Source organism: Excalfactoria chinensis, chromosome 3 (genome assembly GCF_039878825.1).
Source record: "Excalfactoria chinensis isolate bCotChi1 chromosome 3, bCotChi1.hap2, whole genome shotgun sequence".
Lineage (NCBI taxonomy): Eukaryota > Metazoa > Chordata > Aves > Galliformes > Phasianidae > Excalfactoria > Excalfactoria chinensis.
In genome coordinates, this window is record NC_092827.1 from 5,923,105 (window position 1) to 5,938,410 (window position 15,306).

General features: G+C 52.0%; 2 protein-coding genes across 4 annotated transcripts in view; one reads left to right on the top strand and one right to left on the bottom strand.

The window, feature by feature from the left end:
• Positions 1-24: 24 nt before the first annotated feature.
• KRTCAP3 (keratinocyte associated protein 3) lies at positions 25-2,314 on the top strand. Of its 2 annotated transcripts, XM_072331202.1 has the most exons (5): positions 25-267; positions 373-432; positions 1,279-1,479; positions 1,657-1,791; positions 1,926-2,311. In XM_072331202.1, the coding sequence occupies exons 1-5, from the start codon at positions 49-51 to the stop codon at positions 1,989-1,991; spliced, it is 681 nt and encodes a 226-aa protein (XP_072187303.1). In that variant the 5' UTR covers positions 25-48; the 3' UTR covers positions 1,992-2,311. The 2 variants fall into 2 exon arrangements, with proteins under 2 accessions (XP_072187303.1, XP_072187304.1); XM_072331203.1 differs by lacking the exon at positions 373-432 and having other exon boundaries at positions 1,926-2,314.
• Positions 2,315-2,482: 168 nt separating this feature from the next.
• The window catches only part of IFT172 (intraflagellar transport 172), a 29,509-nt gene continuing 16,685 nt past the window's right edge, over positions 2,483-15,306 (bottom strand). The window contains exons 22-48 of one of the 2 annotated variants that reach the window (XM_072331198.1): positions 14,676-14,924; positions 13,129-13,207; positions 12,637-12,757; positions 12,117-12,261; positions 11,955-12,044; positions 11,571-11,668; positions 10,203-10,338; positions 10,010-10,126; positions 9,494-9,636; positions 8,716-8,809; positions 8,412-8,476; positions 8,109-8,289; positions 7,495-7,604; positions 7,080-7,209; positions 6,453-6,551; positions 5,998-6,107; positions 5,667-5,730; positions 5,341-5,427; positions 5,149-5,265; positions 4,910-5,020; positions 4,594-4,713; positions 4,257-4,352; positions 3,734-3,793; positions 3,555-3,653; positions 3,169-3,322; positions 2,861-2,936; positions 2,483-2,634 (exon numbers count right to left, since the gene is read on the bottom strand). In XM_072331198.1, coding sequence (XP_072187299.1) covers positions 2,872-2,936; positions 3,169-3,322; positions 3,555-3,653; positions 3,734-3,793; positions 4,257-4,352; positions 4,594-4,713; positions 4,910-5,020; positions 5,149-5,265; positions 5,341-5,427; positions 5,667-5,730; positions 5,998-6,107; positions 6,453-6,551; positions 7,080-7,209; positions 7,495-7,604; positions 8,109-8,289; positions 8,412-8,476; positions 8,716-8,809; positions 9,494-9,636; positions 10,010-10,126; positions 10,203-10,338; positions 11,571-11,668; positions 11,955-12,044; positions 12,117-12,261; positions 12,637-12,757; positions 13,129-13,207; positions 14,676-14,924 — 2,940 coding nt within the window. In that variant the 3' untranslated portion in view covers positions 2,483-2,634; positions 2,861-2,871. Of the gene's footprint in view, positions 2,635-2,860; positions 2,953-3,168; positions 3,323-3,554; positions 3,654-3,733; positions 3,794-4,256; positions 4,353-4,593; positions 4,714-4,909; positions 5,021-5,148; positions 5,266-5,340; positions 5,428-5,666; positions 5,731-5,997; positions 6,108-6,452; positions 6,552-7,079; positions 7,210-7,494; positions 7,605-8,108; positions 8,290-8,411; positions 8,477-8,715; positions 8,810-9,493; positions 9,637-10,009; positions 10,127-10,202; positions 10,339-11,570; positions 11,669-11,954; positions 12,045-12,116; positions 12,262-12,636; positions 12,758-13,128; positions 13,208-14,675; positions 14,925-15,306 lie in introns of both variants that reach the window. The other variant, XM_072331197.1, reaches the window with a different exon arrangement.

The window sequence follows — 15,306 nt, forward strand, 5'->3', positions numbered from 1 at the left end:
AGCGGGGCTCCGCCTCGGGGCGGCTCCAGCTGCGGGCGCCGAGCGGTCATGGCGGGCGGGCGGGCGGGGCGACGGTGGCCGGGACCCCTGGCCGAACCGCAGCGCCTGATGCGTGCAGGGCTGGCTCTCATCGTGCTGGGCCACAGCAACCTGGTGCTGGGAGCCATCGTGCACGGCTCCGTCCTGCGGCACGTCGCTCGGGCCAAAGGCGCCGTCACCCCGGAGTACGCCGTGACCAACATCGTGTCCGTCGTGTCCGGGCTGCTGGTGAGAGCCGTGCGGGGCGGATGGGACCCCGGGCCGGGTCCGCAGGTGGGTGGGAGCGGGGCAAGGGCTGCGGCGTCGTGTTGAGTGAGGATCTGTAACCCGCAGAGCATCGCCGTGGGCATCGTGGCCATCCTGGTGTCGCGCAACCTTTCCCGGGCCGCCCTGGTGAGTGCGGGGCTGCGCGGTGGGAGATGGGGGGGATGGAGCCGTGCGGGGACCTCGGAGCGCCTCGCTGTGCCCCGGGGCTGCAGGCAGCCGCTCCCTCGGACCTTGGACCCGGCAGCTCCTTCCGCCTCTGCTGCTGGGGCTGCGGCAGCTGCTGGGGCTGCAGGTGCCGGAGAAGAAGGGCGGGCAGCAGGAGAAGGGTGGGCAGCAGGAGAAGGGTGGGCAGCAGGAGAAGGGCGGGCAGCAGGAGAAGGGTGGGCAGCAGCCCAGGCCCTGGCTGGTTTGTTGGGGCAGAAACGTCCCAACTAACGGGTAAAGCTGCAGCACAGTCTGACAGCTCACGGTGCAGTCACAGGGCGGGGGGTGGGGGGAGCCTCTGTGGTTCGTGGGGATTGGGGGAATGGTCTTAAACTGAGATGGGAGGTTCAGGCTGGAGCTCAGGAGGAAGTTTTTCCCCCAGAGGGTGGTGACGCACTGAACAGGTTGCCCAAGGAGGCTGTGGATGCCCCATCCCTGCAGGCATTCAAGGCCAGGCTGGATGTGGCTCTGGGCAGCCTGGGCTGCTGGTTGGTGTCCCTGCACACAGCAGGGCTTGAACCAGATGCTCATTGTGGTCCTTTTCAACCCAGGCCGTTCTGTGGTTCTGTGGGTCAGTGTGAGGCACAGCACGGAGGATGGCTGAAGCCCACCAAGAGGCGGGGATGTGCACAGCATCAATCTATGTGGCACAAACCTCTGCAGGGTTCCCAGTGACCCCACGCAGAACCACTGTGTGCCCAACCCCACGTCTCACCCCGTCCCTGCTCTGGCCGGTCCCGCTCTCACACGCTCTCCTTATGCTGGCAGCACTGGGCCCTGCTGAGCGTGTCGCTGCTGAACTGCCTGCTGTCCACGGCGTGCAGCGTGGGGCTGGCCTTGGCCATCGCGCTCACCATCCACAGCCGCGGGATGCGCCTGGTCACCGGCTGCAACAGCCCCGCGCTGCCGGCTGATGCCCGAGCAGCCATAGCCACCAACGACTGCCCCTTCAACACCACGCGCATCTATGTGAGTACGTGTGGGCCCGGCCCTCTCGCTTCTGCTATCTCTATTTTCTGCCTTTGTTCTCTTTCTCTTCCCTACATCCCGACCCCCGTTGGTCCGCATGGGCCCCTCAGCTCCGTGCTGGTGAGTGCTGCAGTCTGTGCCCCCCCAAGTGCCCCCCAACCCCTTTCTGCTCTGCAGGACACAGCCCTGGCGCTCTGGTTCCCCTCCATGCTGCTGGCAGCCACAGAAGCTGTGCTGTCTGGAAGGTGCTCTTTGGCAGCCCTGGTCCTGCGGGGCATCGGCCCTTGGGCACGCAGCTACAGCAAGGGCCAGGTATGTCCTAACCGCACACACAGGTATCCCTGTCTGCCCCACCACCGCTGTGGGCCAGGCCTGGGCTCTCACAGCTGGACTGAGGGCTCCCAGCACCCAGCACTCCTTGCAGTCCTCGATCTCTTTCCTTCCAGGTGGCCAGGCCGGGTACAGCGAAGGAGAGGCAGCTGCTGGTGGGGCTGGCTGAGACGTGCACATAGCGGGAGAGGTCACCCTTCACCCCGCAGGGGCTGTGTTTCATGAGCCCCCTCCCTTCCCCTCCCTGGGCCACAAGGCTCCTCCTGCTGCACCCAAAGCTGTGTCAGTCTCTTACATGCAGAGCTGTAGAGAGGTAGAGGGACCGGGTGGGGGCAGGAAGAAATGCTGAGGCCCGGCAATAGCTGGGGCTGGACTTGGTGCTGGTGGTCCACCTGCAGAGCTGGTGCTCAGAAGCAGGCCCATGAATAGAAGGCAAAGAGCCCCTTTCTTTGTAAACCTCTGTTGTTTCCTTGAGTAAATAAAGGTTTTCATTCTTACGCTGCCCCATTCTCAGGGTGGATGCTTGCAGGGTGATGCTTCACCCCTCAGCGTGGAGGCTGCGTGGTTAGCACTCATATCAAGAGCAAAGAAGTGAGAGGAAAGGCTACGGCTCTGTCCTCCAGGAGCTACGTGGCTCTGGGAGCTGCATCCCCTGACAAATGGGAGCACAGAATGGATGAGAGGTGTTTATTGGAGGGTAGAAGCAGAGGAGGCTGAGGAACAGGCCGGTCCGGCTCACTGGAAGGAGAAGCTGGTGCTTGGGAGCCCCCCGCACCATTGGCTGAGGAACTTGAGCACATCTTGGCACGCAGGGCTGTGGGATGTCTACAGGGTAAAAGAGGTGGCCCTGGCACCAGCACTGGGGCAGCACAGCTGCCTTGTCCCTGGTGGCACCTGGGAGCTGGCAGAGCTGCACCTGCAGGGCGTGTTGTGCCCCGGTACTGTGAGATGAATTCAATGGATGTACAATGAAACAGGCTCGGGTTGGTGTAGCTCTGCCAGTGGGACAATGATTAATTAGCAGCATTGGGGGGATGAGTGCCTGGCTCACCTTGACAGCCATCAGGAACTTGTTCCACGTGTCCTTGTTGGCTTCTCGTCCCGGCCTCTTGAACTCGATCTTGTTCCTTAGCACGGGGTACCCTGGCCACACAGTGACACCCTCACCAACCAGCCGAGCCCCACAGCAGCCCTCCTGCCTTACGCATCCCTCCCAGCCACGGGCACTTCCTCACAGCAGGGCAGCTTGCCCAGCCACGCAGCCATCCCGCTCCTCTTACAGCACTGCCCGACCCCTCTCAAATCAATGTGCAAATTGCTCCATGTCTCTGTGTAGCTGTGAGCTGGCCCAGAGCTCACCTGTAAGCACACAGGGCAGGGAGCGCACCCCTGTGCCCGCAGCCACCAAGGAGGCTTCGTACGTGTCACGCTCGTCCTGTGGCAGCACCTGCTCCAGCCGCTGGTCCATGGACATGGTGAGCACCCAATCCCTCACCTCCTCCCGCTTCTCCTCCTGCAAGGACAGGGGTACTGTGTGAGTGCGTGCGTGCGTGCACAAGTGAGTGTGTATAGCAGAGGGAGCGTGAGGGTGCATGAGTGTGTAAACAGGGGCTGCAGGTGTGTTTGTGGTGGGTGGTGCTGGCTGCTATTCCATCTTCTGTAGTGCCACCCATGTGCGAGTCCCTGTTCAGAGTGGGCCTCCAGGCAGCACTTCTAGGCAGCTAACAGAGGGGGATGATACTCACAGGTACGTGCTGATGGGCTGGGAGTGGCACCTCAAAGGGAATGTCTGTGCTTTGGAAATCTGAGTGGTCCAGAGCATCCAGGTTCCCTTCTTCAATGGCCTGTGAAAGGAGAAGTGGTGGATCTCGAGGCAGTACCATCCTTGGCATTCACAACCTCTCCCCTGGCAGAAGATACGCACATCGGAGAAGTCCAGGAAGTGGTTCAGGAAGATGAAGGCCATGTTCTCCCAGTTGACCGCCTGGTGTTGAGAGAAACCACAAGTGAGACCAGGCAGCGGATGGTTTGTGTTGCCAGCCACAACTCTCCCATGTGAGTGATGGGCTGGAAAGCCAGCACCAAACAGCAAGAACATGCTGCTATGTTTGCTGTGTGTCATTACGTCTGGGCAGGAGGTCAGAGCCTGTAGTCATTACATAGCAGTTAGGCGGCAACAATTAGGTGACCCAGAGCAAAGTGGACCAATGAAGAGTCCTGCATCTGCAACAGCAGAGCCACAAAACAGAACTCTGGCCGACCCCCTGGGTCTGCAGTTCATGTCCCTTTACTACTTCAGGTTTGCCCTTCCACCACATCACAGTAAAACACAAAATGTTGCCTCCAGAGCCAACATCTGGCTGCTCATGTGCCAATGCAGCTGGGGAGAGACCATGGAAGATAAAGTCTGGAATCCCTGAGCCGCTCTGGCAGCAGACAGCTCTCACCTTGGCTGCTAACCCAGCTTCATAGAAGGCTTTGTCTGCAGGAAGGAGATCAGTGTGGCGCAGCAGAGAAATGGACAACCTGGCAGCCACGGTGTCCTGTAGACACAGGGGACAGTAAAACCACAACAGTCAGCGTGGAAAAGAACCAGGCTGGAAGAGATGAGATCATATAACCACGGCCTCATAGCAGAGCTCTGCAGCCACCTTTCCTGGCATATCTGTCTATTCTAAAAGCCTTCATTGAAGGAGCTCTTGACCACCCTGAAGCCCTGAACCTGCACATCTCCAGCTCTGCACTCACAGTGCTGACTTGAAAAAGGAACTTTGGGAGCCTTACCAGTTGCTTCACGCCCTGAGCAGCAGAGCGGGTGGCGTAGTAGTGAGATATCAACAGCATGGTTTCAAACTCTGCGTGTGCCGGAGTGTTCACCTCACTTGACTTTACTAAGTTTTCACACTGAAGAAGAGAATAAGAAGGAACATGTGAACACTTTGCATCTGCTTGAGGCTGTGGAAAACCTGGGACAAGTTTGGAAGAGAGTTTCCAGGCTCAGCAGTTCTGGGTCCTTCCCTCACCTGCTGAATACAGGTAGAGGGTGAGGAGCGGGCAGTTCAGACTTTAACAGGCAGTGGTGGCCGTGGCCAACACTCACCAGACTGAAGAGGACATCACGCAGGTCAGCCCAGCTGGAATAAGCCTCGGTACAGTTCATGCCAGGTGCATTCACCATCTCCACAAACAGACGCTTGTAAATGTTGAAGTTCTGCGAGAGAAAAGAGTAAAATCTCGGTGGCAGAAGTTTGGAGCCCTTCTGCTGCTAAGCAAAGGCTAAGGGAAGGGCAGCTCCGCTCTCTGGCAACTCCCAAAGGGACATTAAGCTGTTCTCGTTACCTGTGGGTTGACAGGGGCTCCATGCTGTACATACAGGCTCAGGGCTTTGTCCCAGCTGCCCTCCCGGATGAGGTGGGTTGCATATAGAGCTACATACTTGTGCAAGACTTTATAGTTCTGGAGAAGGTACACACAGAAAACATAATAACTGAAAGCATAAGATTAAAGTACCTCACACAGGTACTCACTCACCTGCTTAGCTGCAACCTCCAGACACTTCTCCCATTGCTCCTGCTCCGCATACATATCCAAAGCAGCCACGACGTCGACTCCCACCAGCTGAGGATGGAAACAGCACAAATTCACTGTGAAGGCAACGTTTCCGATCCACCTCCATCTTTTCTTCACATACACACATAGTCCCTCCCTCCTTATGGAAGCAGAAATCCAGTGTGACCCATCTGGCAAGCAGAAGCCATGACTCAGGCATACACAGAATCCCCTCCTATGGATATTTAGGCAAAAGTCCCATAAGGAAGGCCCCGGGGACTGCCCTATGGGGCATCCCAAATACATACCGAATCTACCTTTCCTTGGTTCTTCAAATACTCCTTGTAACGCTGGTCCACGTACTCCTCTGACCTGCAGGGTAGAAAGAATCTGCACAGACAGCAGGACTAACAGCGCTTTGGATCAGTGCAGAGGCTGGGTTCAACTTTGTCTGCTTTGAGATAAAGAGGATTTTCACATCTTTCAGGTCTGCAGCTGTGTACACAGGTAGGAGGAGTCTGGGCAGCTCTTTCCAACATGTATATGGAAAGGGATGACAGGCCTTTCAGAAGGAAGTATGTACAGGGCAAGAGACCATGCTGGTGTGGGAGGGGAAGTGGAAGGAGTCCAAGCCCATACCTGGGGTCCAACTCCTTGGCCACACGTTTGGCTTTGCTCCATTCTTCCCCTTCAATGAAAGCATCGATAGCTTCTCGGATGAGGTCCATGTTGAGGTAGAGCTCTGCTGCCTGCAAGGGCAGAGAGAGTCTCATGAGGAACAAAACTCCAAAGACACCCTGCAGCCCAGGCTGGAGCTGGCACTGCTGGAAGTGCCAAACACACAGCAGCAACACAAAGTCTCTTCCCAAAAGATAACCCCCTTCTCTGACTCCTCCCAAGGCCTGAGGCTCTCACACCAATCCAGGACTTGATTCCTTCCCCTCCCTTCCTTCTTACTGATGGCTCAGCGCTGCCTCACTCTGAAGTGGGCCACCCACCCATCACCCCAGGTTGTGACTTGCCCTCTTCCCCTTTGGATACAGCTCTTCTTTCCTATGTCACTGTTTCTGCAGTGTCAAGACACCAGCCCTCACCGAACTGTATTTCTTCATGGCCACCAGCTGAGGAGCCACAGTCCGTGTGACCTCCATGCTCTGTGACTGACTCAAGAACTTAATGGCCAGCTCAGCAGCCTGTGAAGGGAAATCATCAGCAGCAATAAGAGCTGTTTGAGAAAGGGATGAAGCTGCAAAGAGCTCAGTCCCAGCTAACACAGAGTCAGCTGCGCTTGAACTATGCAGAAGAAGAGGAGAAATGATAGCCCAATTTAGTGATTCAGAGAGGCTCAGACAAGGACACAGTTGTTACTGAAGTGGATATGAAGATATATGAAGACAGATAGTGAAAAGTATAAACAAGAACGTAACTCAAAGGCTGGTGGATGTGTCCCAAGAAAAGGTGCTCAGTTAGCTAAGATCTACATCATAAAGTCTAGCTTTGTTGTGCAGGGAGATACAGGCACAAAGATTATGACATGCTGCTGAAAGTAGTGCAACAGCAAGGAAGTCAGCACAGCATGGGGTAATAGAACAGCCCATTTGGGCTCAAGAGAATGGACACTGATGGCTCTCTTGTGTCCTGCAGTGACTAAGGTATCTGAGGGACGCACTGAGGGTTCTTTGAAGCTTCCTAGATAGTAGAGCAGATGAAGGGAATCCCACCTTCAGCAAACATTTCTCCATCAGGGCACTGTTGCTGGAATCCTGCACCTTCAGATAGCAGTCCACTGCCCTGGCATATTCCCCTGCCTGTTCCCACTCCCGTGCCTGCTCCAGCAGCCCTTCTGTTCCTCTGTAGGGAGAAATACAAGCTGTGAGCAAGACTGTGACGCTGCCACAGAAATCCTGCAGTCAGTGTGTAGTGCACTGACAGGGAGGTGCAAGCAGACGTAAGTCAGAGCCCTCAGAAGGGAGAGGGGGCTGTGTGTGTGTCAAGGAATGCACACAGCTAACACTGAGGAGAGGACTGATTAAGGAACCCGAGGAGATACACTGGCAGCACTGGAGACCTGGCAGTTCAATGGCCTAAGGGAAAGAGCAAGCAGTCTGCTCCCTGCAGCACGAGCACAGTACTTACCCAGAGCCCTTCTTGGCAGCCTCCCTGCCACACTCCTTCTGTAACTCCTCCAGCTGACCAGGCATATATTCCTTGCAGATCCGCAGGGCTTCACTCCACATGTCAGCTTCCTGCAGGAGCACAGCAGAGAGGAGACACCAGCTCACCAGGGTCCTTTGCTCTCCTGACACGACAACATATCTTGCTTCTCGTGTCACCTTGCCAGAGGATCCACTGGGAGGAACAACCATGGCAATGTCATCCAATTCCTCTGCTAGCTGAAATAGCACCACTCACCCGGGCAGTGTCAGGGGAAGGTTCTGCATTCATCCTTGCTAACAGTATGGAACAGGCTCTTACAGTCCTCAAACTCACACACACCATCCTTGAGGCTTACCCATAACTTTCTGTCAAGGTACTTTGTCCCAGAGCTGTGGGACAACTCAGATGTGCTGTGAAAATCTTACCAGATAAGCTTTCTTAGAAAAGGCCAGAACAAAGTTATAGTATATAACCACCTGTATAAACATTTCTCTTTGGCTACTGAGCTGACAGGAGCTGGATTTTACTCCCCCATAGAAACCGGGCTATCAACCAGTGACAAAGACAATGATTCAGCCACAGCCAACACTCACCTTGTAGTACTTAATTGCCAGCTCAGGTCTCTGTGCTCGCAGGAGGAAGGCCTCTGCTTTCTGGAACTCTCGATTCTCAAAAGCAAAACGTGCTTGTCCCACAAGCACATCAGCAACGCTGTCTGGGTCATGAGCTTCAGCCACACGCTGTGCAGCATCCCAGTTCTGGTTATGCACAAACCTAGAAGGATCGACAGGAGATGTAATAAGAGGCACAGCAGGAGGCAGAGCAGTGCTGGGGAAGCAATCAGGCTGGCACCATACGGGGAGATGCAGCGTTCCAAAAGCAAGAAGACCACATACATTAGCACTGCCTCCTTGGGTTTTCCAGCTTTAATAAATTCTGCTTCAGCCTCTTCAAATTTGCCCTAGGAAAGAAGGAGTTTATGTGCATTCTTTTCTCTCCTGATAACAGAACATCACCTCCTCTACTTACCATGAAGCAGAGTGGATTTATGACAGAGAGGTGCGTGGGAGCTTGGGGCTATAGTTGTGGAGGTGAGCAGGGTCTGCAGCCACAAAAGTACCTGCAGCAGCCCCTCATGAGAACTCTTCGATTACCTGAGTGGCCAGGGAGCTTCTACCTATTCCAAGGGGGTAAAATTACCTCATCTTCTAGGAACATGGCGTATTTTAAGTGGATCTCTGGCATCTTCTGCTTCATGGAGAGGCGAGCCAGTTCAAAAGCAAATTCAAAGACACTGAAATGAAAGAGAAAAAGAGGTCACAGCAGGACTGTGCACTGTGAGAGCATGCTTTCATCAAGAGTGAGACATCAAACAGAGCACAAGACACAGGGAGAGGAGAGGGGGGAAGATGGGGGATTTCAAGTGAATGGAACGGCCACTACTTCTGTTCTTAATCAAAACCTACGTACTTTTCTGGCTCTCACTAAGGAGATTCAGCTCCTTCACACTCGCTCTAAGAGCCAGAGGCCCTTTGTTCAGCCCTAGAAGGGGATCATAAAGCTCCCAGGAGCCCAGAAAAGTAGAATAGCTGGGGCAAAGCAGCACTGTGGATAGCAGTGCAGACACAGGCCTAGGCAGGTGCAAAGTGGGGCCAAAACACTTCTGGAAAGCATGAGGAATACCTTCCTCCATGTTCAGAGGTTCTCACAAGATCTCCCTATTCAAGTTAAAGGGAAAATTTCTTTTGTACGCCCACCTCAGATTTCACATTTCGCAAGACTTGTTTGCTGAGTCCTCTGTGCCATGGGCAGAGTGTGAGGAAGCACAAGGTATGGGCAGGGGAAAACATGAGGGGAGGAGCATGGGAAGATATGCCTTGTCCTGTAGCTATCACAACACATACAGTGATTTATCTTGGGCCATTCCATCTTTCTCAGGTCATGAAAGTAGAAGTATGAGGCTGAAAGACCTGCTTACCCACTGTCAGCTGCATGGTCAATGGTCAACTCCAGAAGTCCAAATTTACTGAGGAGTTTCACAGCTGCCTCTCCACCCAGGCTCTTTGCCCACATATAAGCCACTTGCTTATAGGAGTTTGCCCCACCATGTGCCTTGGCCACCTATCCAAAGCGAAGAAAGCAGAAAAAACACAATGCATCAATTTCTACTTCAGCAGGATGAGCCAAGACTTACCCCCTTGCACCAACTGCTTTCGCTCAAGGAGCCTTTCTGTAGCCACCACTGGGCCACAGAGAATGAGACAAAGGCTTCAATGGCAGCGCTGCACAGTGGCTAAGAGTCCAGGCCTGCTTTTGGTGTGCAATACTGCAGAGCAGTTGGAGGCAGAGCAGCGGCACAAGGGCCTTCATTGCTGTGCCACATGCAGAAGTTAGATGGTCCACATCAAGCCTGCGTATTTTATGGTGAATATGGACAGGGTAATTCCTACTGGGATCCTGCAACCCTGCACAGCAGGACAGCTGTGATCATTACCCTGTAGGCTTCTTCCCACATGTCATTCACTCTGTACATGTTCACTGTGGCCTTCCAGTCCTTAGCTTCTAGGTAGTGGTACTCAGCCTCCTGTAAACGTCCCTCTACCTCTAGCTCCTGCAATTAGAGCAATGAATTAGTGACACTTATCCTTGCTTGCCCTACCTGATCGCTGGCCATGAGATGCATTCACCTTGCCCAGGTGTAGATGGGTGTCACTAAGTAAGTCCTTGTGGTACTTGGCTACCAAGCGAACCATCTCATCATACATCTTACACTTCTTGTACATAGTGATGGCCAAATCAGGTTCATCCACAGTGATGTACAGCCTGGGAACACAAGCACATTCACAAGACTCAAATGAAGAAATACTCAGTCCCTGTATTCTCTCTGCATCCAGCAGGGATCACATCGTAGGCCCACTGTCAGAAGGCATTACTGGAAGACCATGACTGCAGGAACAAGTAACTCATAGCCAACATCAAACTTGTGCAGGAACATCACAAGAACAGAGTAGAGGGGGACAATCACCTCCCTGTCCCTGCTGGCCACCCCTCTTCTGATGGAGCCCAGGACACCATTTGCTTTTTGAGCTGCAACAGCACACTGCTGGCTCATGTTAAGTTTTTCATCCACCAGGATCCGTTTTAGGGCCAGTTCTTTTTAATGCTTTCTTCACTAACTTAGGTGCAGGACTTGAAGGCATATGCTGGGTAAGTTTGTGGACAATACTAAAGCGGGAGGAACTGCTGACTCCCCTGAGGGTGGTGTCCTTGCAGAGATACTGACAAATTGGAGGGCTAAGCAATCACCAATCACATGAAATTTAACAAGACCAAGTGGAAGATGAGGGAACCCTGGATATACATACAGACTGCGGGGTGAGAGGTTGGAGAGCAGCCCTGTAAAAAGAGACCTAAGGGTTCTGGTTGACAGCAAGCTGCATGTGTCAGCAGTGTGCTTTGGCAGTTAAAAGGACCAACTGCACATTGGGGTACATCAGGCCCAGCACCGTTAGCTGGTACACAGCATGGCATATAGCTGATATACAGCACTGATATACAGCATAACTGTTGCAGAATGCATGGCTGAGCACTGCTTAGACAGGGCCCTTCTGTTATACCACCATCATCTACTGAAGGGTAAAGTTATTTCCTCTGTCCTCATCGGTAACCCTGTGTCCTGACTTGGAAGGACCCTCTGGGCTTCTGTGACCTGCCTTCATCTCGGCCTCCAACTTTAGGTTGTCAGTTCTGGTGGAATGGCGACATGAAAATGTCAGCTCAGCTTACTCATATATGCCACCAAAAGGATTAAACTAGGTGTGACCTTTACAGTCGTAGTCCTTCCTTTCATGTACTGGCATTTGTTAATAGTTCCCTGACTTCTCTTCCTACAACTTCAGAAATATCAGTTCAAGGGCTCCAAATGTGGTGATAGTACATGGGATCTTTCCAAATCTCAGTCTCAAACTCTGCTCCTATTCAAGGAAAGGGCTCCTCCCCACTGTAGCCAAACTTTCAGAGCTCTATCTTGGACTAGCACTGATCATAATGCTCACCTCTCCGCTTCTTTGTACTTGCCCTGCTTCTCCATCTCTTGGGCTTGGGTTATGTAGAGAACAGATACATCTTCCTGGCTCATACACTTGACTGCCAGCTGCCAAAACAAACACACGTGGAATAAGCAATTTCTTGGTACAGAGTACTGAAGTAGAAGGTGAAAATGAATCTCCTTCCCACTCCAAGCAGGTGTGTACACTACATGCTCTGCAAGAATTGGTTGTCATTTATCACTGTGATCAAAGTACACAGGACCAGGCCCTTAGAAGTCCTAGTCCTTTAGAAACAGTGCTTGCTGATGCTGGCACACAAGGCCACCTGCTGATGAAGGACAATTCACTAAGCAGGATGAGGTTCCTAGAAACTCTGGCTTTTGATTTTACCTTGTGAGCCTGTTCCCACAGCCCGGCCTGCGTGTACATGTCAATGGCATCTTTGGTCTGGTCTCCTTTGATGTACAGCTCCTCTGCGATCTGTAGTGAGATGACTATGGTCAGCAGTCTCAACGTATACAGAGCAGCAGTGATTGTGTTCTGTGGCCTCACCTGATACTCCTGCAGGGCTGCATAGTGCTGTGCAATCTTAGGATAATATTTAGCTGCCGTCTTTTTGTCCTGCAAGTCCAAAATGTAGATGGCTTTCTTCCACTGTCGGGCTCCCAAAGCTGCCTCTATGGCCTTAATGGAGCACCTAGCAACAGAAACATTATCAGCCAGCAGTCATCTCCTACAGCTGAGCCAGGGAGACCAAAGCAGTCTGCTGCTTGATTCTTCTTCCAGGGTTAGAGCAGCAAAAAGGACCTGAATAACTTCACAGTATCAGCAGAGAAGAAAGCAGTCTTCAGGAAGCATGAGAACAAAGGTCTGGTGTACTGGCAAAGCTAGGGGAAATAATTAAGAACTGGGACAGCAGAGAAGACTAATTAGGGCTGAGAGATCTTGAAAGAAAGTGAGGAATCCATGGCTGGGCCAGCAGAGACTGCACAGAAGTACCAGGGGCACTGGCAACGCAAACAACCCACTAGGTTATGCTGCTGCTAGTTTTACAGCCATCACCTTCCCCCACCTGGCTTCAATATAATGGTTAATGGCAGCATCCAGCTGTTTCTGCTGCACCAGATGGTCTCCCCATGCCTCCTCCAGCTTCACAACTTCTGCAGGAAATGCCAGGCGAGCCAGTTCCACTGCTGTAAGGGGACATGAAAGCTGACATGCTGCAACCAGCAAGGAAGCAGAACTGTGAGGCAAACAAAGGCCTTGGATAGGGGGTAAGGGGATGGTGACTCCCTAGACCAGTCCAGCTCCAATGGGCTGTCCAGCAATCTGAACACTATGGAATGCTGGATCAAACCTATGCTGGTGCAATCAGCCTGATGAAGGCCTTGGGGAAGAAGCTTTTGTTGTTGAGTTGTGTGTGTGACTATGTGAAAATACATGCACTGAATGAGGTGATATGTGGAGCTCCAGGGCAATAAGCTCCTATTGCCACCAGGCTGGAGTACACAGGATCCAGCTGGGAAAAGGGGGGGCTGGGGGTAGAAGGTAATTAGCACAGTACCTTTCAGGAAGGCATTGCCTTTGCAATAGCACTCCAGAGCCTTCCGTGTGTTCCCAACCTTCTCAAACAGGTCTCCTGCCTAATGACAAACAAACTAATGGTAAACACGGGCTGCCAGTTTCCAGAGCTCCTGTCTCCCCACAAGATCCACGCTACCACCCCATCTACAGAGCTCTGTTACTAGACCTTGCCACACAGACTCCTCCATCATTTATGCCTTCCTCACTAACCAAGACCATGGTTAATCTCACTAACCAAGACTAACCCAGACAAAGGGGGCTTTGGTGAAAGACTGCACATGCTGAGATCCTCATCCTCTCTGTGGGCCCACACACTCCAATTATTTTTTTGGAGTATCACCTATCAGTAAGATCATTTTTGTGAGATAACTTCTCTCTGCATGCTGATGAGACATGGTGGGTGTCCCATCCCTGGAGAAATTCTAAGTCAAGCAGGACAAGGCTCTGAGCAACCTGATCTAGCTGTAGATGTCCCTGTTCACTGCAGGGGAGTTGGGCTGATGGTCTTTAGGGGTCCCTTCCAACTCAAGCGATTCCACGATTCTATGAGAAGCATACATTTCTCTCTGGTCAAAATGAAATGGCCCAAAGCAAAATGAAACTGGAGAAACATAATTGAAGCAGGGCACATAAAATAGGCAAGCAAAAGGATGTGACTTTTTCACGCGATGCACAGTTGAACTGGGTAACTCACAGCCAGTGTCGTAGATCCAAAAGTACATATAGTTAAACTAATAATTTGGCAAGCCCTTAAATGTAAAAATATATCTTCCCAGTTCAGGTAGACTATAGTCTGCAAGCTGCTGGTAGCCATGAAAACACTCTATAGGAAGCATCAGCACATATTTGTCTTGCTTGCTCTTTATACTTCCTCCTCAAGCATCTGCAAGAGGCTACTTCTGGCCAGGATGCCAAGCTGTGTATGGGTCAGACTCAGCACTGCTTTCTTTCGTTAACATAACCGTGAGCTATATGAAATACATCCTTCTGTTTTAAGAGTGTCACCCAATGACAAGTAGTTACCAATTTCTTGTGTTATTAGACATAATCACTACCCTTCTCTGACATTCATAGTGCTGGAGTGTCTTCATAACCTCCTTTGGTTTTCTTTAGCTTTTTCATTTAGGCTATTATTATATGAAAGCTGTACCATCACTTTTTCATTCTGCTGTAAGAAAGCACACTGCATGTGTCTGCAGTGGTATCAAGTTTTCTGTTTCACTAGAAACCCCTTTTTCAGTTGGTTCCTGGTTTCACAGAGGCCTCCTTGGCTGTTACTGAATGCTCAGCTTTGGAGACGTGCCATCAGTGAGTTGTGATCTTTTTCCTGACTAACAACAGCACTTGTTTCAGACTTCATCTGTGTATGGTGGATGCAGTTTGGATTTCCTACTAAATGTCAAAGGTGAATTTATCAGCACGGAATTGCATCCGCTACAGTCCTCTCTATCTCACAGATGCAGAGGACAGGGTAAGAGCTTTCATACTACTAAGTAAGAAGGCAGCCCAGTGGGGAGGACCACTTACCTGCTCAAACAGTTCTCCTCTGATCAGTGCTGTGGAGATCCTATTGATGACATCCCCATTGGTCACGAGCTCATCTCTGTTCATGGCCAGCCGTGCTGCCTTAGCTGGCAGCCCTGCCCGCAGGTACAAGCTGAGAGCTGCCAGATAATCTCCCTGTCCCTCCTGGACCTCCCCAGCCTTCTCTTCCTGTTGGGTATCCAGCAGCCATTGGTAGTAATCTCGACGTAGCTTATCCAGCATCGGGTGTCCCTGTAGAAAAATTCATCATTGGTTGATCTGAACAAAGGCGAGATGTTGTCCTGCTCCTCCTGTAGGCTCTGAATAGCTCGTGGCACCAGCAATCTTGCTGCCCAGCTAAACTAAGCAACTGCAGTGAGCAGAAACCAAAAGACAAGCCCAGTGTACCACTGCATTGCTCATTCTTTTGCAAAGCTCCAGCTACTCCTAAATTCATCTCATTATCCTTTCTTCCTCACTATTCACCAAGTTTGTAAGTCCATCAAAGCAACCTCCCCTTAGACTCCTCTTTTAGTACATGGAGACATTCCTTGCTATTTTATTCCTTGACTGTCAGTTACGTGATCATGAAGAACCCATTGATTTTATTCTCGTGTTCTTTCTTGTGGACAAA

Bases quoted from the DNA above. Each gene is read 5' to 3' on its own strand.
- KRTCAP3 (XM_072331202.1), top strand. From the start codon at position 49: ATGGCGGGCGGGCGGGCGGGGCGACGGTGGCCGGGACCCCTGGCCGAA. The intron at 268-372 runs GTGAGAGCCGTG...TGTAACCCGCAG, and splicing joins CCGTCGTGTCCGGGCTGCTG to AGCATCGCCGTGGGCATCGT. The intron at 1,480-1,656 runs GTGAGTACGTGT...TCTGCTCTGCAG, and splicing joins TCAACACCACGCGCATCTAT to GACACAGCCCTGGCGCTCTG.